Below are 21,865 nucleotides of genomic sequence, written 5' to 3'. Positions count from 1 at the left end.
ATGGTCAATAATTGTGGCCCTTATCTCTTCCTCTCCTTTGTCCTTCACACATTCTCCCTCTCCCTGCCACTCTTCTCTCCCCACCAACCTGTCTTCCTCTCCGTTGTCCTTCACACATTCTCCCTCTCCCTGCCACTCTTCTCTCCCCACCAACCTGTCTTCCTCTCCGTTGTCCTTCACACATTCTCCCTCTCCCTGCCACTCTTCTTTCCCCACCAACCTGTCTTCCTCTCCTTTGTCCTTCACACATTCTCCCTCTCCCTGCCACTCTTCTCTCCCCACCAACCTGTCTTCCTCTCCTTTGTCCTTCACACATTCTCCCTCTCCCTGCCACTCTTCTCTCCCCACCAACCTGTCTTCCTCTCCTTTGTCCTTCACACATTCTCCCTCTCCCTGCCACTCTTCTCTCCCCACCAACCTGTCTTCCTCTCCGTTGTCCTTCACACATTCTCCCTCTCCCTGCCACTCTTCTTTCCCCACCAACCTGTCTTCCTCTCCTTTGTCCTTCACACATTCTCCCTCTCCCTGCCACTCTTCTCTCCCCACCAACCTGTCTTCCTCTCCTTTGTCCTTCACACATTCTCCCTCTCCCTGCCACTCTTCTCTCCCCACCAACCTGTCTTCCTCTCCTTTGTCCTTCACACATTCTCCCTCTCCCTGCCACTCTTCTCTCCCCACCAACCTGTCTTCCTCTCCGTTGTCCTTCACACATTCTCCCTCTCCCTGCCACTCTTCTTTCCCCACCAACCTGTCTTCCTCTCCTTTGTCCTTCACACATTCTCCCTCTCCCTGCCACTCTTCTCTCCCCACCAACCTGTCTTCCTCTCCTTTGTCCTTCACACATTCTCCCTCTCCCTGCCACTCTTCTCTCCCCACCAACCTGTCTTCCTCTCCTTTGTCCTCCACACATTCTCCCTCTCCCTGCCACTCTTCTCTCCCCACCAACCTGTCTTCCTCTCCTTTGTCCTTCACACATTCTCCCTCTCCCTGCCACTCTTCTCTCCCCACCAACCTGTCTTCCTCTCCGTTGTCCTTCACACATTCTCCCTCTCCCTGCCACTCTTCTCTCCCCACCAACCTGTCTTCCTCTCCGTTGTCCTTCACACATTCTCCCTCTCCCTGCCACTCTTCTCTCCCCACCAACCTGTCTTCCTCTCCTTTGTCCTTCACACATTCTCCCTCTCCCTGCCACTCTTCTCTCCCCACCAACCTGTCTTCCTCTCCGTTGTCCTTCACACATTCTGCCTCTCCCTGCCACTCTTCTCTCCCCACCAACCTGTCTTCCTCTCCTTTGTCCTTCACACATTCTCCCTCTCCCTGCCACTCTTCTCTCCCCACCAACCTGTCTTCCTCTCCTTTGCCCTTCACACATTCTCCCTCTCCCTGCCACTCTTCTCTCCCCACCAACCTGTCTTCCTCTCCTTTGTCCTTCACACATTCTCCCTCTCCCTGCCACTCTTCTCTCCCCACCAACCTGTCTTCCTCTCCTTTGTCCTTCACACATTCTCCCTCTCCCTGCCACTCTTCTCTCCCCACCAACCTGTCTTCCTCTCCTTTGTCCTTCACACATTCTCCCTCTCCCTGCCACTCTTCTCTCCCCACCAACCTGTCTTCCTCTCCTTTGTCCTTCACACATTCTCCCTCTCCCTGCCACTCTTCTCTCCCCACCAACCTGTCTTCCTCTCCTTTGTCCTTCACACATTCTCCCTCTCCCTGCCACTCTTCTCTCCCCACCAACCTGTCTTCCTCTCCGTTGTCCTCTACACATTCTCCCTCTCCCTGACACTCTTCTCTCCCCACCAACCTGTCTTCCTCTCCGTTGTCCTCTACACATTCTCCCTCTCCCTGCCACTCTTCTCTCCCCACCAACCTGTCTTCCTTGATCCATGTTTCCAAACTAAATCATTCTGAAGCCGTCCTCTTTTGTCTGTTTGGTAACGAGACTAAAAACAGGACACTTGGGTAGGCTTTCAGCTGAAATTGCAATTACCTTTTGTTTGGAATGATTAAATATTCTGCTGAGATTTTCTATATGTTTCAGTCTGGTTACTGCAGAAATAAACGACATTTCCCATCATTCTGTTTTGAATGTGTTTTTAACCGTTTTGGAAACAGTGTGTTAGCATTTGAAAACATGTGCTGCAAATATATAGTTTTACAGGTGGTGGAGTATGAAGGACAAAAGAGTTGATGGATTTCGGGAAAATGTGGTCATTGAATGCATGTTGTGTGAAAGCAATGGAAAATGATTCACAGTTTGGTCCACATACACTTTTGTTTCGCTGATTGTGTGAAGAGTTTTGACAATGTGACTTCAGTTTTGACCAATGCATGTTAGCAATTGAAAAAAAATGAAAAAGAATTTACCAGTAAACTACCAGAGTTTTGTTAGCTTTCAAGGTTTCATTTTATAAAATGACTCCTAGTGGCCTTGGATTAGCTAACACAACGTGCCATTGGGACACAGGAGTGATGGTTGCTGATAATGGGCCTCTGTACGCCTATGTAGATATTCCATTAAAAATCAGCCGTTTCCAGCTACAATAGTAATTTACAACATTAACAATGTCTACACTGTATTTCTGATCAATTTGATGTTATTTTAATGGACAAAATATGTGCTTTTCTTTCAAAAACAAGGACATTTCTAAGTGACCCCAAACTTTTGAACGGCAGTGTACATAAAAACACACTAGTGATCTAAAAAGTGATTTATTTTTGGGTTAAAAGTTCAGATATCTTTGCACATTCCAGTTACGAATTGAAGAAATGGCCACAGCTACACTACAGGGTAAGTCTATACGCTGTAGGCAGAAAGTTCAGCTGGTGTCTTTTTGTACAGCTGATTGGCTGTGGTTTGGTTTTGTGGTCAGAGCCAAGCAAAAGGGATGGGTCCCCTCCTTCAGTAGACAAGTGAACTCTCATCTTGTGGCCTCGTCTCTTTTTGCCTCCAGCCTAGGGAATGTGGGATGGGTCCCCTCCTTCAGTAGACAAGTGAACTCTCATCTTGTGGCCTCGTCTCTTTTTGCCTCCAGCCTAGGGAATGTGGGAGGGGTCCCCTCCTTCAGTAGACAAGTGAACTCTCATCTTGTGGCCTCGTCTCTTTTTGCCTCCAGCCTAGGGAATGTGGGAGGGGTCCCCTCCTTCAGTAGACAAGTGAACTCTCGTCTTGTGGCCTCGTCTCTTTTTGCCTCCAGCCTAGGGAATGTGGGATGGGTCCCCTCCTTCAGTAGACAAGTGAACTCTCGTCTTGTGGCCTCGTCTCTTTTTGCCTCCAGCCTAGGGAATGTGGGATGGGTCCCCTCATTCAGTTGACAAGTGAACTCTCGTCTTGTGGCCTCGTCTCTTTTTGCCTCTAGCCTCGGGAATGTGGGATGGGTCCCCTCCTTCAGTAGACAAGTGAACTCTCATCTTGTGGCCTCGTCTCTTTTTGCCTCCAGCCTAGGGAATGTGTCATTCAGGGTATTCAGATGATACGTCCGCATCTTCTCTGAAGGCCTTCCATGTCTTTCATCAGGAGCTTTGGGAGACCTGCCCAAACAGGTGATGCATATTCCAGGACAGGTGAAGCATATTCCAAGACAGGTGAAACATATTCCAAGACAGGTGAAGCATATTCCAGGACAGGTAAATCATATTCCTGGACAGGTGAAGCATATTCCAAGACAGGTGAAGCATATTCCAGGACAGGTGGTCATATTCCAAGACAGGTGATCATATTCCAAGACAGGTGAAGCATATTCCAGGACAGGTGATCATATTCCAAGACAGGTGAAGCATATTCCAGGACAGGTGAAGCATATTCCAGGACAGGTGATCATATTCCAAGACAGGTGAAGCATATTCCAGGACAGGTGAGGCATATTCCAGGACAGGTGAGGCATATTCCAGGACAGGTGATGCATATTCCAGGACAGGTGAGGCATATTCCAGGACAGGTGAGGCATATTCCAGGACAGGTGAAGCATATTCCAGGACAGGTGATCATATTCCAAGACAGGTGAAGCATATTCCAAGACAGGTGAGGCATATTCCAGGACAGGTGAGGCATATTCCAGGACAGGTGAGGCATATTCCAGGACAGGTGAGGCATATTCCAGGACAGGTGAAGCATATTCCAGGACAGGTGAGGCATATTCCAGGACAGGTGAAGCATATTCCAGGACAGGTAGAGCATATTCCAGGACAGGTGAAGCATATTCCTGGACAGGTGAAGCATATTCCAGTACAGGCAGAGCATATTCCAGGACATGTAAATGTCATATACAGTACCAGTCAAAAGTTTGGACAAACCTACTCATTCAAGGGTTTATCTTTATTTTTACTATATGCCAAGAGTGTGCAAAGCTGTCATCAAGGCAAAGGGTAGCTACTATGAAGAATCTCTGTTTAACAATTTTTTTGTGTACTACATGATTCCATATGTGTTATTTCATAGTTTTGATGTCTTCACTATTATTCTACAATGTAGAAAATAGTAAAAAATAAAGAAAAACTCTGGAATGAGTAGGTGTGTCCAAACCCTTTGACTGGTACTGTATGTGTGGGTCAGAACATCTGAAGACCAACGCTCCTGGCCCTGGGCCCTCTTCAGCATGTATCTGACCTGAGCATCCCATGAGAGGTCATAGGAGAGCTGCAACCCAAAGGAGCTTAAAGGTGTCCACACGTTCCACTGCCTCGCCGTTCAGGACAACAGGAGGAGGAGTCCATCTGTTTTGAGGCTTCCTGAAGATAATAAACCCTGTCTTTGGTTTTCATTGGCTGTGAGGCAGTTTGTCTGATCCCATGCTGTGACTGTTTTCCCACAGAAGCTTGCATCTGGCCTGGTAGAGAGATGTTCAGAAAGGGTCAGATCGTCTACATTTTGGATGGGTTCAACACTAGATGGCATCAGGTTTGTCTAGTGCAGAGAACAAACAGGAGTGGGGCTAGGACTCTGCCTTGGGGGACCCCAGCCTGTACTGACTGTTTGATGCAGTAGCTGCGGATTAAGAGCCAAATGTGCTTTGAAGTGCCTAGTCTGCTTAGAGAGTGTAGAAGTTGTGCATGGTTGATAGTGTCTAAGGCCCGTGTGAAGTACGCTGCTGGAACAGAATTTACCTTTTCACTTTTTACTTGAATTGTCATTTGATCTGGCTTTGGAATTTAGCAGTTTTACCTGTGTCTTGGTTTTGTCTTCGCCCATCGTTTTCCATTTAGCTTTTTCACTTCGGACACTTCATCTGCTCCACCCCGCACCGGTCTGGTAAGGTTTAACGCCTCCTCTCCTACTCAGCCTCCCGACTAAAGCTATTCCCAAGCGGGTGTGAGTCCTACTCCTGTTGCCTGCTGCACTGCTGCTTGTATCCCACCTGGCGATCTGTTCACTGTCTGCCCTGGCCTGTCTCCCACTGTCTGGTACAGGTACCCCCGCCACACTCCCCCCCTCTCCCCTGAGCTTTCAACTCATCTGAATTACTATATATATTATTTTCTGATCTTTGGACTAATCTGAATTTTTATGTAGGCTAATTAGCTTATGAGTCATATTATGTGAGCTTTACTCAGAAACACTTTAATTAACTAGCAAAGGCCTGCTATTTATTTATTTTATTCAATTAAATGTGTATAGCCTACTGGACTCATAGAGCGCTACTCTCTCATGTTATTTTGTTGGGGAGAGTGACTCTTTGAACTTACAATAGCTAGTCCCAAGCCATTTTGCTTTTTTCTTGTGCTTTGTGCTGTTTGCTTCGTGACCCCTGTTTGCTTTGTTGACTATGAACTTGCTTGTTTACCCGACAGATAATGTTTGTTCCGTCACTCGCGACTCTGACTCTCTATTGGTTACACTATCTTTTGGCCTCCCATCCCATTCTAACCACCTCTCGCTGGCTTTGTATTCATGTTACCTGATGAAATTGCTGTACAGTATGATATTGTTGCCATCTGATGCACATTCAAATGTCATAAAAAATCAACACTGCAGAGCTCTCCCTGTCCTCTGCCGTGCCCTGATTGTATTACCGCTGATGATATCTGGAAATATACTTGTACACCTTGGCCTGTTGTTTTGGTACAGCCTGGCCCATCTACTGTTGCTATAATACAGCCTGGCCTGTCTACTGTTGCTATAGTACAGCCTGGCCTGTCTACTGTTGCTATAGTACAGCCTGGCCTGTCTACTGTTGCTATAGTACAGCCTGGCCTGTCTACTGTTGTTATAGTACAGCCTGGCCTGTCTACTGTTGCTATAGTACAGCCTGGCCTGTCTACTGTTGCTATAGTACAGCCTGGCCTGTCTACTGTTGCTATAGTACAGCCTGGCCTGTCTACTGTTGCTAGCCCTAAATCTGACTTGTGCTCTGATGATTTCTGCTCTCGTAAAAGCTTGGGTATTCTGATCATTAACACTAGAACTGTGTTACCTAATTGATCAATAGAAAGTGTGGGTTCACAGCTCCAATCCAGATGTGTTAGTAATTACTGAGACATGATTAAGAAAGAGTGTTCTGAACACTGACGTTTACCTTTCTGGTTATAACCTTTGTCTCTCTTTGTTGGCTGCAGCACCGGCCTGTTCCCTACTTGTCCAAAGCTCTCTCCTGGCCCCTGAATGTGTCCTGCTAGGTGACCTAAACTGGGACATGCTTAAACTACCTGACCAAGTCTTAAAACAATGGGACTCCCTAAATCTCTCTCAGATTATTACCAATCCCACAAGGTATGACCCCAAGCACCCAGAAAAGTCTACTCTCCTTGATGTTATCCTCACAAATAATCCTGATAGGTATAAGTCTGGTGTTTTCTGTAATGACCTTCGTGATCACTGTTTTACAGCCTGTGTTCGTAATGGCTGCTCAGTTAAACGACCTGTCCTGATTTGTCATAGATGCTTGCTGAAAAACTTTAATGAGCAAGCCTTCCTTCATGACCTGGACCCTGGAAATTGGTATAGAATCAGCTTGATCCCCCTCTGTCAAAGATTATTTTTTATCTTTTCAGTGCTATTGTTAACAAGCACGGCCCCATAAAGAAAATGAGAATTAAAAACAGGTTCAGCCCCTGGTTCGATCTGGCAGAGTTACTCCACCTCAATAGCACTATTTGGCGAGAGGCTCTGCACACAAATACTCAGGCTGACTGGCTGTCATTCAGGCATATGAGAAACAAGTATACTCAGGCTGACTGGCTGTCATTCAGGCATATGAGAAACAAGTATACTCAGGCTGACTGGCTGTCATTCAGGCATATGAGAAACAAGTATACTAAAGCTATCCAGAAGGCCAATATTAGTTACTTTAAGGAGCAGTTCTCTCTCTGTGGGTCTAACCCCAAGAAGTTCTAGAAAACGGTTAAAGACCTGGAGAATAAACCCTCCTCCTCACAGCTGCCCATGTCCCTTAATGTTGATGATGTGGTTGTTACTGACAAGGAGCGTATGGCTGAGCTCTTTAATCACCCCTTCATTAAGTCAAGATTCCTATTTGACTCAGCCTCGCCCCCTTGCCCGTCAAACACTTCCTTATCTCCCAGCCCTTCTAATGCGACTAGCTCTTCCCTCTTTTTCCACTGTTAACGACACTTGTGGCTGCTTCGCGTGATGTGTTGTTGTCTCTACCTTTTTGACCTTTGTGCTGTTGTCTGTGCCTAACAATGTACCATGTTTGTGCTGCTGCTATGTTGTGTTGCTACCACATGCTGTGTTGCTACCATACTGTTTTGCTACCATGTTGTGCTGTCATGTTGTTGCCATGTTGTGTTGTTGTCTTAGGTCTCTCTTTATGTAGTGTTGTGGTGTCTCTCTTGTTGTGATGTGTCCCACATTTTTATTTTAATCCCAGCCCCCGTCCCCGCAGGAGGCCTTTTGCCTCTTGGTACGCCGTCATTGTAAATAATCATTTGTTCTTAATTGACTTGCCTAGGTTAATGTCATAGCGTTGACTATCATCAAAAAACGCTTAAGGATTAGCCCTTTTGTTCAATTTTCGCCTAAAACGACATACCCAAATCTAACTGCCTGTAGCTCAGGCCCTGAAGCAAGGATATGCATATTCTTGGTACCATTTGAAAGGACACACTTTGGAGTTTATGGAAATGTGAAAGGAATGTAGTAGAATATAACACAATAGATCTGGTAAAAGATAATACAAAGAAAAAAACAACCGTTCTTTTGTACTTTTTTTGTACCATCATCTTTGAAATGCAAGAAAAAGGCCATAATGTATTATTCCAGCCCAGGTGGAATTTAGATTTTGGCCACTAGATGGCATCAGCGTATGTGCAAAGTTTTAGACTGATCCAATCAACAATTGCTTTTCTGTTCAAAATGTTGTATCAAGACTGCCCAAATGTGCCTAATTTGTTTATTAATAACTTTTCATGTTCAAAATTCAATATCAGATATGTCTATGTCCTGGGAAATGTTCTTGTTACTTACAACCTCATGCTAATCGCATTAGCCTACGTTAGCTCAACCGTTCCGTGGAAGGGACACACTGATCCCGAAGAAGTTTTAAATGTGAAGACTGTTAATTTATCAAATCAATTCTCTGTCTGTAATTTAATTATGCGATTAAACTAATCATGTAACTTTAATTAACTAGGAAGTCGGAGCACCACGGGAAAATGTTTAAAGAGTTTATATTTCCCGAATATATCTCTTCAGATATTTTCATATCTTATCGATTACAGTCACTTATTAATGTATTATTACATCATCAGTCTCATTACTAAATGTCAGAAACCCTTGGATATCTGCACGAACCCGAACATAGATCATGAATCAGCGATATACAAATTGGCTTAATTAATTGATTAACTAACTAACTTAATCAATCAATGAATTACATAAACACACACACATAATATGTCATACAGACATTTGATGGGGGCATGTGTGTGCTCCACACCAGACAGTGCAGGGTAGACTAGATTCTGCAAGTCAACAGGGCCATGAGGCTTGTGCTGCTTTACAGGCTCACGAGTCAGAACGGGTATTCTAAGCTCAGTTTTTTTTCTTCCTCTACAAGCCTTTGGCTGTCCATTTAAAAAAAGCTGCTGTCAGTTTTTGCGTTGCTCAAACTCAAAATAACCTTTTTAGTGAGCATATTGAAATCTGTGATACTTGGTAATGCTAATACGCAAAGGAAATGTATGTATTCACAGAATGACAAACTATTATAAAACAAGTAAGGCAAGTACATTTACACAATGGTCTAAAATTGTATAGACTGAGTCAGTGTTAGTCTTAACCACATGAGATTAGTGGCAACTTAATTGGGGAGAACGGGCTCTTGGTAATGACTGAAGCGGAGTCAGTGGAATGGTATCAACTACATCAAACACATGGTTTCCAGGTGTTTGATGCCATTCCTTTTGCTCTGTTCCGCTCATCATTATGAGCCGTTATGGTCTTAACCAGGACTGGATGGCAACAAGATGGCTCCACGGCCATAGTGAATGTTAACCTGGGCAGCTCGCGACTGGTGTCCGGCTCCTTGAAAGCAGCAGCTCTAAACTTTAGCTCAGTGCGGATGTTGCCTGTAATTCATGGCTTCTGGTTTGGGTATGTACTGTATGTACGGTCACTGTGGGGTCAATGTAAACACCTCAATTTTATCGGATGAATCCTGGAACATATTCCAGTCTATTGAGCGTGTTACTGGTACTTCCTGTTTTAGTTTTTGCTTGTACGCAGGAATCAGGAGAATATAGTTATGGTCAGATTTGCCAAAGGGAGGGCGAGGGAGAACCTTTTTTAAAGTTATTCAAGTATAAATTACCAAATTTACCATAGATTACCTTATTAAAATGACAGAATATTCTGGTAAATTTGGTAAATGAGCAGTATCGACAATACCCAAAGACAGTTCTCTGAATAGATGTTTCCCTCTTCCTCCCTCAGTAGGAGACGAGAAGAAGAAGGATGGAGAGATGGAGAATGATTTGAGTGACACAGAAGACATATCAGACATGACAGACTCTCAGAAGACCAACAAGCTGTCAGAGATCTACTCCACCACCATACCCAGTGTGGACTCTGCCATGGAGTCCTGGGATGGATCCGGCATCGACGCCGGCTACGGAAGCCAAGGTAAAGACTAGTGGTAGACATGGTGAAATCTGTGGTAGGGTTATGGTTAGGGCCAGGGTTGAAGCTGGGGTTAGTGGTATACTTATACATGGTGTTATAACGTAGTCCTGGGATGGCTCAGGAATTTACACTGGCTATGGCAGCCAAGGTGAGACCAGTGGTAGGCCTTTATAGGATGTCTATAGGGAGACCAGTGGTAGACCTATACAGGATGTCTATAGGGAGACCAGTATTAGACCTATACAGGATGTCTATAGGGAGACCAGTAGTAGACCTATACAGGATGTCTATAGGGAGACCAGTAGTAGACCTATACAGGATGTCTATAGGGAGACCAGTAGTAGACCTATACAGGATGTCTATAGGGAGACCAGTGGTAGACCTATACAGGATGTCTATAGGGAGACCAGTAGTAGACCTATACAGGATGTCTATAGGGAGACCAGTGGTAGACCTATACAGGATGTCTATAGGGAGACCTGTAGTAGACCTATACAGGATGTCTATAGGGAGACCAGTGGTAGACCTATACAGGATGTCTATAGGGAGACCAGTGGTAGACCTATACAGGATGTCTATAGGGAGACCAGTGGTAGACCTATACAGGATGTCTATAGGGAGACCAGTGGTAGACCTATACAGGATGTCTATAGGGAGACCAGTGGTAGACCTATACAGGATGTCTATAGGGAGACCAGTGGTAGACCTATACAGGATGTCTATAGGGAGACCAGTAGTAGACCTATACAGGATGTCTATAGGGAGACCAGTGGTAGACCTATACAGGATGTCTATAGGGAGACCAGTGGTAGACCTATACAGGATGTCTATAGGGAGACCAGTGGTAGACCTATACAGGATGTCTATAGGGAGACCAGTGGTAGACCTATACAGGATGTCTATAGGGAGACCAGTGGTAGACCTATACAGGATGTCTATAGGGAGACCAGTAGTAGACCTATACAGGATGTCTATAGGGAGATCAGGGCCAGACAACCTCAGCCATGATGCTATCATCCAGGTTTCCTTTTAACAGGTTGACAAATAGAAATATAGTTGTTTTATTATACCCTATCCACCTCTTTTTCATGGTCCTTCCATTTGTTGTCTCGTTTGTGTAGAGCATGTTGTCTCTCTCTCTTTCTATGTTGTGTCTATCTAACTCTCTATGGCCCATCTCCCTCCCTCCCTCTGCAGGAACCTACATCCACCAGGCAGCAGGCATTGCCCTGCACCCCCATGAGTGGAGGAGTGCCAAGCAAAGGAACAGCCCCCCACCCCCGGCCCGCCGTAGTAAGAACTACCCTTTTAGTGATGGGGGATTCAGTGAAGACGACTGGGACAAACCGTCAGGGTAAGACTCACTGTGGAGACCCCCTGTACGGGGTACATTTTAGGACATCCTCAAGCCTCACATCTCACCCCTCCTTGTATACTATACTCACTATGGACACTGTAAAGTGTGTAGGTGATATGCACATCTCATATAAGCATTCAGGGTCAAACTCACTGTGGACTGGAGACCTCATGGTAGTAGCAGGTCCAACTAGTGTTGGAAATTTCTGGTACGTTTTCCCCAAATTCCTACGTTTACCAGATATCTTGGTTGGAAGATTCCTGGAATCAGGAAGCAATAAGTAGATAATTAACAATCCTCCAACCAGGAGTTCTAGAAAACCTGGGAATTCTTGGAAAACAATGGAAGAACCCGTGACAGTATCCGGTGTTTGCAGGTTGAAACAATGGTAGGCCCCATAACAGTATCCGGTCTTTCTAGGTTGCTTCAATGAGAAACCCAATGACTTTACCAGTTCTTTGCAGGTAGCAACAATGGAAGGCTGATGACAGTATCCCATATTTGCAGGGTTTTTCTAGATAGTACACAAAGTCCTGTGCAACCCTCATGACAGCACAGCCGTTAATAAATTCTGATGAAGGCAGATTGCTGTTGAAACGTTGGTATTTCTGAAATGGAGGCTTATTGTACGTACGGTCAATGTGGGAACGTCGTCATCGATACACTTGACTGATGTGGTAAACTCCTCAATGTTATCGGATGAATGCCGGAACATTTTCCAGTCTGTGCTAGCAAAACAGTCCTGTAGCTTAGCATCCGCTTCATCAGACCACTTCCGTATTGAGCTGGTACTTCCTGTTTGAGTTTTTGCTTGTAAGCAGGAATCAGGAGGATAGAGTTATGGTCCGATTTTCCAAATGGAGGTCGAGGGAGAGCTTTGTTTACATTTCTGTGTGTGGAGTAAAGGAGACCTACAGTTTATTCGCCTCTAGTTGCACAGGTGATATGCTGGTAAAAATGAGGTAAGACATATTTCAGTTTCCCTGCATTAAAATCACCCGCCACTAAGGAGCACAGCCTCTGGATGTGCATTTTCTTGTTTGCTTATGGCCCTATACAGCTCGTTGAGTCTTAGTGCCAACGTTGGTTTGTGGTGGTAAATAAATAATATGGTCATAAGCTATTCTAACTCTAACTAACGCGAGTAGAACCTCAAGATTTCCATAATATTAGAGATTGCGCACCACACCTCCCCCTTAACCTTACCCGAAGCTGCATATTATCCATGTCCTTATTCAGACATGACCCTGAGAAATCTAGGATATTACAGTTCTTCAGGTCCTGTTGATAGGATAGTCTCGAACGGAGCTCATCCTGTTTATTTTCTAGTGATTTTACGTTCACCAATAGATTGGAGAGTAGAGGCGATTTATTTAATCGCCGACGTAGTCTTGTCAGGGAGTCCACTCGTTTGCCTCTCTTGCGCTGTCGCTTTTGAGTCCTTGGGACTAGGGCTTGGTCCAGAACGAGCGGTACATCCACAGCTGCCAACTCGTTGATGTCACGCCCTGACCTTAGAGAGACGTTTTATTTCTCTATTTGGTTAGGTCAGGGTGTGATGTGGGGTGAGCATTCTATGTTTTGTTTTCTAGGTTTCTGTATTTCTATGTTTTGGCCGGGTATGGTTCTCAATCAGGGACAGCTGTCTATCGTTGTCTCTGATTGAGAATCATACTTAGGCAGCCTTTTTTCCCACCTAATGTTGTGGGTAATTATTATTTTCCGTGTGTGTTTCTGTGCACCTCGGTTGCGTCACGGTCTTTGCTGTTTACCTGTTTGTTTTTGTTTTGTTAAGGTTTCACTCCTATTAAAAGATGTGGAACGACATGCACGCTGGGCCTTGGTTGATTTATGACAGGGAGTTTGAGGATAGCGAGCGTGACAGTTGAAGTAGAAATCTTCATCCAAATCGAGGTTAGTCATCGCTGTTCTGATGTCCAGAAGCTGTGGCTTAAATATTATGTACAAAAACAAAGTTAAAATCAGCATAAAAACCACCACAAAATATCAGAATTGGTCAGGAGCCTGTAAAATGGCAGCTACCCACCGCGGCGCCATCTTTAACCATGAGGACCGCTTCGTCTAACATGTCACACGTGTTCTGTTTCCTTTTTGTCTTGACTGAGATACACCAGCCGGCTCCACAGTGAGGACATCACGAATGTACGTACTGCTTCATCTAACATGTAACGTTTAACACCTTCCTGTGTTGTCACAGATACACCAGCCAGCCTCATAATGACGGCATCACGCTAGACCACGAGGACAGTTTCTGGTGTCAGGCCCTGGAAGACTTGGAGACCTGTGGACAGTCTGAGCTGCTCAGAGAGATAGAGGTATTACTACAGTAACTGACCAGGGTCAATTAAGACAAGCAAGTGCCCTTGAACCTTTAAAAACGGAGGAATCTGACACACACCTGACAAGGAAGATAAGAGACTGAACAAAAGTGAAGAACAGGTCCTGCATACTTAGATCCATGTCAATTCCAAAGGGGAAAAAGTTTCTCTGTGAACCAATAAGACCAAAGAGCAGAATTTGACAGTACAGGAAGTTGCAGGAATACAGTGGCACACATACTGAACATCCAGGTGTCTATTTGTTATTCCACTCCTGCTGCTGGTGTCCTGTTGTGTTGGGTCTAGCATGGTCACAGTAACATAGAGACATTCATGGAAAGACTGCATACTAACAAACAATGTATGCTAGTTCTGTCCTTGAGCTGTTCTTGTCTATTGATGTTCTGTATTATGTCATGTTTCATGTTTTGTGTGGACCCCAGGAAGGGTAGCTGCTGCTTTTGCAACAGCTAATGGGGATCCTAATAAAATACCAGAACACCACAGGAACTATTTAAGCAATAAGGCCCAAGGGGTTTGGTATATGGCCAATATTCCACAGCTAAGGGCTTTTCTTATGCGCGACGTGTAGTGCCTGGATACAGCCCTTAGCCGTGTTATATTGGCCATATACCACAAACTCCCAAGGTGCGTTATTGCTATTATAAACTGGTTACCAATGTAATTAAAGCAGTAAAAATAAATGCTTTGTCCTACCTGTGGTATACGATCTGATATACCATGTCTGTCAGCCAATCAGCATTCAGGGCTCGACCACCCAGTTTATAATAAAAAATATAGCCTGGATCTGTTTCTGTACAGGATGTCAATAAAAAGACAGGTGGACATCGACAATTTTTAGTTTCTGCTCGCATTTTCAGACCCCAGCTGGAAACTGCTTTGGTCGTTAAAGTAGTGTAATGTTATTCCGGCATGTTCGTCTACAGTTCCCAGTATAATGTTATTCCGGCATGTTAGTCCACAGTTCCCAGTGTAATGTTATTCCGGCATGTTAGTCTACAGTTCCCAGTATAATGTTATTCCGGCATGTTAGTCTACAGTTCCCAGTGTAATGTTATTCCGGCATGTTAGTCTACAGTTCCCAGTATAATGTTATTCCGGCAAGTTAGTCTACAGTTCCCAGTGGTCCCATACACATGATATATTTACAGACTGGGAATGCTTCCCAAATGACACCCTATTCACTATGTAGTACACTACTCTTGACCAGAGACCTATGGACCCTGGTAGTGCCCTAAATTGGCAATAAGGCGTGATTTGTGAAGCATCCTGAGGAACTTTGTGGAGTCCATTATAAATGTACTGAAACCCCTCCAGTAGCTACCTTGCCAGGTACTGGAGTCTCTGTCTGGAGTGTGTTCTATTTTTATGTCAGTGGAAAACAGAACTTACAGAACTTACATGACTTTATTATGTGTTATAAGACATAGGAGTGATCAAATGTATTGCTATTTAAGGGGTCCGGGTGTCTTGGCTTTTCTACTCTTCTCTGCTCTACCTCTACTCTTCTCTGCTCTACCTCTTCTCTGCTCTACTCTACTCTATACTCTACTGTTCTCTACTCTGCTCTACTCTACTTTGCTATGCTCTGCTCTATGCTCTACTATTCTCTACTCCACTATGCTCTACTCTACCCTGTACTCTACTCCACTATGCTCTACTCTACCCTGTACTCTACTCTACTATGCTCTACTCTACTCTATATTCTACCCTACTATACTCTACTCTGTATTCCACCCTACTATGCTTGACTCCACTCTATATTCCACCCTACTATACTCTACTCTATATTCCACCCTACTATGCTCTACTCTGTATTCTACAACTATGCTCGACTCTCTGCTCTACTAAACTCTGCACTCTACGCTGTACTCTACTCTACTATGCTCCACTTTACTCTACTATGCTCTACTCTGTACTCTACTCTACTGTTCTCTGCTCTACTCGACTATACTATGCTCTACTCTACTCTGTACTCTACTCTACTCTGTACTCTACTCTACTGTTCTCTACTCTGATCTACTCTACTTTGCTATGCTCTCTCTACTATGCTCTACTCTACTCTGTGCGCTACTCTACTCTGTATTCGACCCTACAATGCTCTACTCTACTCTGTACTATACTATGCTCTACTCTACTCTGTACTCTACTCTAATATGCTCTACTATGCTCTACTCTAATCTCTACTTTACTCTACTATGATCTACTCTAATCTGTATTCTACCCTACTGTGCTCTACTCTACTCTACTATGTACTATATTCTACTCTGCTCTGTACTCTACTATACTATGCTCTACTCTACTCTATGCTTTACTCTACTCTCTACTCTACTCTCTACTCTACTATGCTCTACTCTACTATGCTCTACCCTATGCTCTGCTCTACTCTACTCTGTACTCTACTCTACTGTGCTCTACTCTACTCTGTACTCTACTCTGCTCTGTACTCCACTCTACTCTGATCTACTCTACTTTGCTCTGCTCTGCTATGCTCTACTCTTCTCTACTCTACTATGCTCTACTCTTCTCTGTACTCTACTCTACTCTACTATGCTCTACTCTACTCTGTACTCTACTCTGTACCCTACTATGCTCTACTCTACTCTGTACTCTACTCTGTACCCTACTATGCTCTACTCTACTCTGTACTCTACTCTGTACCCTACTATGCTCTACTCTACTCTGTACTCTACTCTGTACCATACTATGCTCTAATCTACTCTGTATTCTACTGTGCTCTACTCGATTCTGTACTCTACTCTACTCTGTACTCTTCTCTACTATGCTCTACTCTACTCTATGCTTTACTCTGCACTCTACTCTACTCTCTACTCTACTATGATCTACTCTATGCTCTACTCTACTATGCTCTACCCTATGATCTGCTATACTCTACTCTGTACTCTACTCTACTGTGCTCTACTCTGTACTCTACTCTGCTCTACCCCATGCTCTACTCTACTCTACTCTGCTATGCTCTACCCTATGCTCTACTCTACTCTGTACTCTACTCTGCTCTGTACTCTACTTTACTCGGATCTACTCTATGTTGCTATGATCTGCTATGCTCTACTCTTCTCTGTACTCTACTCTACTCTACTATGCTCTACTATACTCTAATATGCTCTACTCTACGCTCTACTATGCTCTACTCTACTCTACTCTATGCTATACTCCACTCTACTCTAATATGATCTGCTCTACTCTGTACTTTACTCTACTATGCTCTACTCCACTCTGTATTCTACCCTACTATGCTCTTCTCTACTCTATGCTCTACTCTACTCTACTCTGTACTCTACTCTGCTATGCTCTACCCTATGCTCTACTCTACTCTGTACTCTACTCTGCTCTGTACTCTACTTTACTCGGATCTACTCTATGTTGCTATGATCTGCTATGCTCTACTCTTCTCTGTACTCTACTCTACTCTACTATGCTCTACTATACTCTAATATGCTATACTCTACGCTCTACTATGCTCTACTCTACTCTCTACTCTACTCTATGCTATACTCCACTCTACTCTAATATGATCTGCTCTACTCTGTACTTTACTCTACTATGCTCTACTCCACTCTGTATTCTACCCTACTATGCTCTTCTCTACTCTATGCTCTACTCTACTCTACTCTGTACTCTACTCTGCTATGCTCTACCCTATGCTCTACTCTACTCTGTACTCTACTCTGCTCTGTACTCTACTTTACTCGGATCTACTCTACGTTGCTATGATCTGCTATGCTCTACTCTTCTCTGTACTCTACTCTACTATGCTCTACTATACTCTAATATGCTCTACTCTACGCTCTACTATGCTCTACTCTACTCTCTACTCTACTCTATGCTATACTCCACTCTACTCTAATATGATCTGCTCTACTCTGTACTTTACTCTACTATGCTCTACTCCACTCTGTATTCTACCCTACTATGCTCTTCTCTACTCTATGCTCTTCTCTACTCTGCACACTACTCTTCTCTGTACTCTAGTATGCTCTACTTTACTCTGCTCTGTACTCAACTATACTATGCTCTACTCTACTCTGTACTCTACTCTACTCTGTACTCTACTGTAATCTGTACTCTACTCTACTATGCTCTCCTCTACTGTGTATTCTACCCTACTATACTCTACTCTACTATGTACTCTACTCTACTGTGTACTCTATCCTTCTCTGCTCTATACTCTTCTCTACTATGCTCTACTCTACTCTCTGCTCTACTCTACTCTGCACTCTACTATGTACTCTACTCTACTGTGTACTCTACTCTTCTCTGCTCTGTACTCTTCTCTACTATGCTCTGTACTCTACTCTACTATGCTCTACTCTACTCTGTACTCTACTCTTCTCTGTATACTATTTTCTTCTCTGCTCTACTCTACTCTAATATGCTGTGCTCTACTCTACTCTGCTCTACTCTGTACTCGACTCTATGCTCTACTATGCTCTACTCTACACTACTCTATACTCTACTCTACTCTACTATGCTTTACTCTACTCTTCTCTAATATGCTCTGCTCTACTCTGTACTCTACTCTACTCTATGCTATACTCTTCTCTGCTCTATACTCTAATATGCTCTGCTCTACTCTACTCTGTACTCTACTCTCTAATCTACCCCACTTTTCTATGCTCTACTCTACGCTCTACTATACTATGCTCTACTCTACTCTGTACTCTACTCTACTCTGTACTGTACTCTACTATGTACTTTACTCTGCTTTACTATGTACTCTACTCTACTATGCTCTACTCTGTACTCTACTCTACTCTACTTTCTCTCTATAGGCATCCATCATGACGGGCAGTGCCATCAGTATTGGGGTGGATGGTAACAGGTCCCATGCCGTCTCCCACCCTGGGGACCCTGTCAGCCAGCCCCGCGTCAGCCCTCTACGGAGGAGCTCCCTCCTGCACCACGATGCCAAGACCCACCTGCACCAGGAGGTCCACCTCCACCAGGAGGCCCATCTGCCCCCAGAGGCCCAGCTCCTGCACCACGAGGCCAGGACTCAGCTGCATCATGAGGCCAAGGCCAAGAACACACTCCGGGTGTCTGAGAAGACCTGGGAGTCCCGCAGAATCAAGGAGGAGATGCAGGAGATCCTGTCCCCGACCCCTCTTGAGCTACACAAGGTGACTAATGTACCCACCATGCAGGGCTCTCCAACCCTGTTCCTGGAGATCTGCCGTCCTGTAGGATTTCACTCCAACCCTGTTCCTGGAGAGCTGCCGTCCTGTAGGATTTCACTCCAACCCTGTTCCTGGAGAGCTGCCGTCCTGTAGGATTTCACTCCAACCCTGTTCCTGGAGAGCTGCCGTCCTGTAGGATTTCACTCCAACCCTGTTCCTGGAGAGCTGCCGTCCTGTAGGATTTCACTCCAACCCTGTTCCTGGAGAGCTGCCGTCCTGTAGGATTTCACTCCAACCCTGTTCCTGGAGAGCTGCCGTCCTGTAGGATTTCACTCCAACCCTGTTCCTGGAGATCTGCCGTCCTGTAGGATTTCACTCCAACCCTGTTTCTGGAGAACTACCCTCCTGTAGGTTTTAACTCCAACCCTGTTTCTGGAGAGCTGCCGTACCGTAGGATTTCACTCCAACCCTGTTTCTGGAGATCTGCCGTCCCGTAGGATTTCACTCCAACCCTGTTCCTGGAGAGCTGCCGTACCGTAGGTTTTAACTCCAACCCTGTTTCTGGAGAGCTGCCGTCCTGTAGGATTTCACTCCAACCCTAATCAAGCGCACTTGATTCTTATAATTAGCTGGTTGATTATCTGAATCGACTGGCGTTGGAGTGTAAACCTTAAAGAGGGCAGCTCTCCAGGAACAGGGTTGGAGTTAAAACCTACAGGAATGGGGATACCTAGTCAGTGACTACAGGAACCGTGGGTTAACTGCCTTGCTCAGGAGGGTAGCTCAGGAAGGTAGCGATCCAGGAACAGGGTTGGAGTTCAAACCTACAGGAGGGCAGCTCTCCAGGAACAGGGTTGGAGATAAAACCTACAGGAGGGTAGCGATCCAGGAACAGGGTTGGAGTTCAAACCTACAGGAGGGCAGCTCTCCAGGAACAGGGTTGGAGATAAAACCTACAGGAGGGTAGCGATCCAGGAACAGGGTTGGAGTTAAAACCTACAGGAGGGTAGCGATCCAGGAACAGGGTTGGAGTTAAAACCTACAGGAGGGTAGCGATCCAGGAACAGGGTTGGAGTTAAAACCTAGAGGAGGGTAGCGATCCAGGAACGGGGTTGGAGTTAAAACCTACAGGAGGGCAGCTCTCCAGGAACAGGGTTGGAGATAAAACCTACAGGAGGGTAGCTCTCCAGGAACAGGGTTGGAGTTAAAACCTACAGGAGGGTAGCTGTCACGTTCCTGACCTGTTTTCTCTTGTTTTGTATGTGTTTATTGGTCAGGGCGTGAGTTTTGGGTGGGCAGTCTATGTTTTCTGTTTCTATGTTGGTTTTGGGTTGCCTGGTATGGCTCTCAATCAGAGGCAGGTGTTTGACGTTTCCTCTGATTGAGAGTCATATTAAGGTAGGTTGTTCTCACTGTTTGTTTGTGGGTGGTTGTCTCCTGTGTCTGTATGTATGTATGTTCGTGCCACACGGGACTGTAGCGTTGGTTTGTAGTCTGTACCTGTTTCGTGCGTTCTTCGTGTATTTGTAGTTCTCATGTTTTAGGTCAGTCTACGTCGTTTTGTTGTTTTGTAATATTATCAAGTGTTTTTTCGTGTTCATCTTCGTCTTGTTTAAATAAATTATGTCATCATACCTCGCTGCAAATTGGTCTTCCGATCCCTCTCTCCTCTCCTCGTCCGAGGAGGAGGAGGAATTAGAGTTCCGTTGCAGAACCACCCACCAAATTACCAGGATCAAGCAGCGGGGAGAAGGGCAGCGACAGCAACCGCAGAAATCCCAGGATTCATGGACATGGGAGGAGATCCTGGACGGTAAAGGACCCTGGGCTCAGCCAGGGGAATATCGCCGTCCCAAGGCGGAGCTGGAGGCAGCGAAGGCAGAGAGGCGCTGGTATGAGGAGGCAGCGCAGCGACACGGTTGGGAGCCCGAGAGTCAGACCCAAAAATTTCTTGGGGGGGGGCACACGAGGAGTGTGGCAAAGCCGGGTAGGATACCTGAGCCAACTCCCCGTGCTTACCGTGGAGTGAGAGGGCGTCGTACTGGTCAGACACCGTGTTATGCGGTAAAGCGCACGGTGTCCCCAGTACGCGTGCTTAGCCCAGTGCGGGCTATTCCACCTTGCCGCACTGGGAGGGCTAGGTTGGGCATCGAGCCGGATGTCATGAAGCCGGCCCAACGCATCTGGCCACCAGTGCGTCTCCTCGGGCCGGCATACATGGCACCAGCCTTACAGATGGTGTCCCCGGTTCGCCAGCATAGCCCAGTGCGGGCTATTCCACCTCGCCGCACTGGCAGGGCTACGGGCACCATTCAACCTGGTAGGGTTGGGCAGGCTCGGTGCTCAAGAGCACGTGTCCTCCTTCACGGTCCGGTATACCCGGTGCCACCTCCAAGTGCCAGTCCACCGGTGGCAGCCCCCCGCACCAGGCTGTCTCTCCGGGTTCTCTCTCCTGCTGCTCCCACCTGTCCAGCGCTGTCAGAGCTTTCCTCTTCTCCAGCGCAGCCAGTGCCTATACCACGCACCAGGCTGTCTCTCCGTCTCCTCCCTACAGGTCTGCCAGTCTGCCCAGAACTGCCCGTCTGTCCTGAGCTGTCAGAGCTGCCCGTCTGTCCCGAGCGGTCAGAGCTGGCTGTCTGCCCAGCGGCGCCTGAACTGCCCGTCTGCCCAACGCCGCATGAACTGCCCGTCTGGACTGAGCCTGCAGAGCCGTCGTCCAGCCAGGACCAGCCAGAGCCGTCCAGCCAGGACCAGCCAGAGCCGTCCAGCCAGGACCAGCCAGAGCCGTCCAGCCAGGACCTGCCAGAGCCGTCCAGCCAGGACCTGCCAGAGCCGTCCAGCCAGGACCTGCCAGAGCCGTCCAGCCAGGACCTGCCAGAGTCCCTCAGCCAGGACCTGCCAGAGTCCCTCAGCCAGGACCTGCCAGAGTCCC

General features: G+C 46.0%; 1 protein-coding gene across 1 annotated transcript in view; it reads left to right on the top strand.

Moving 5' to 3' along the window:
- The window catches only part of grip2b (glutamate receptor interacting protein 2b), a 190,285-nt gene that overhangs the window by 159,515 nt on the left and 8,905 nt on the right, over window positions 1–21,865 (top strand). The window contains 4 exon segments of the mRNA XM_039015456.1: window positions 9,890–10,078; window positions 11,276–11,432; window positions 13,654–13,771; window positions 18,589–18,936. Of these exon segments, the coding sequence (XP_038871384.1) occupies window positions 9,890–10,078; window positions 11,276–11,432; window positions 13,654–13,771; window positions 18,589–18,936 (812 nt within the window).

This window comes from Salvelinus namaycush, chromosome 20 (genome assembly GCF_016432855.1).
Source record: "Salvelinus namaycush isolate Seneca chromosome 20, SaNama_1.0, whole genome shotgun sequence".
Lineage (NCBI taxonomy): Eukaryota > Metazoa > Chordata > Actinopteri > Salmoniformes > Salmonidae > Salvelinus > Salvelinus namaycush.
Note: the sequence above shows the minus strand (reverse complement) of the source record. Positions and strands in the feature narration are given on the sequence as shown.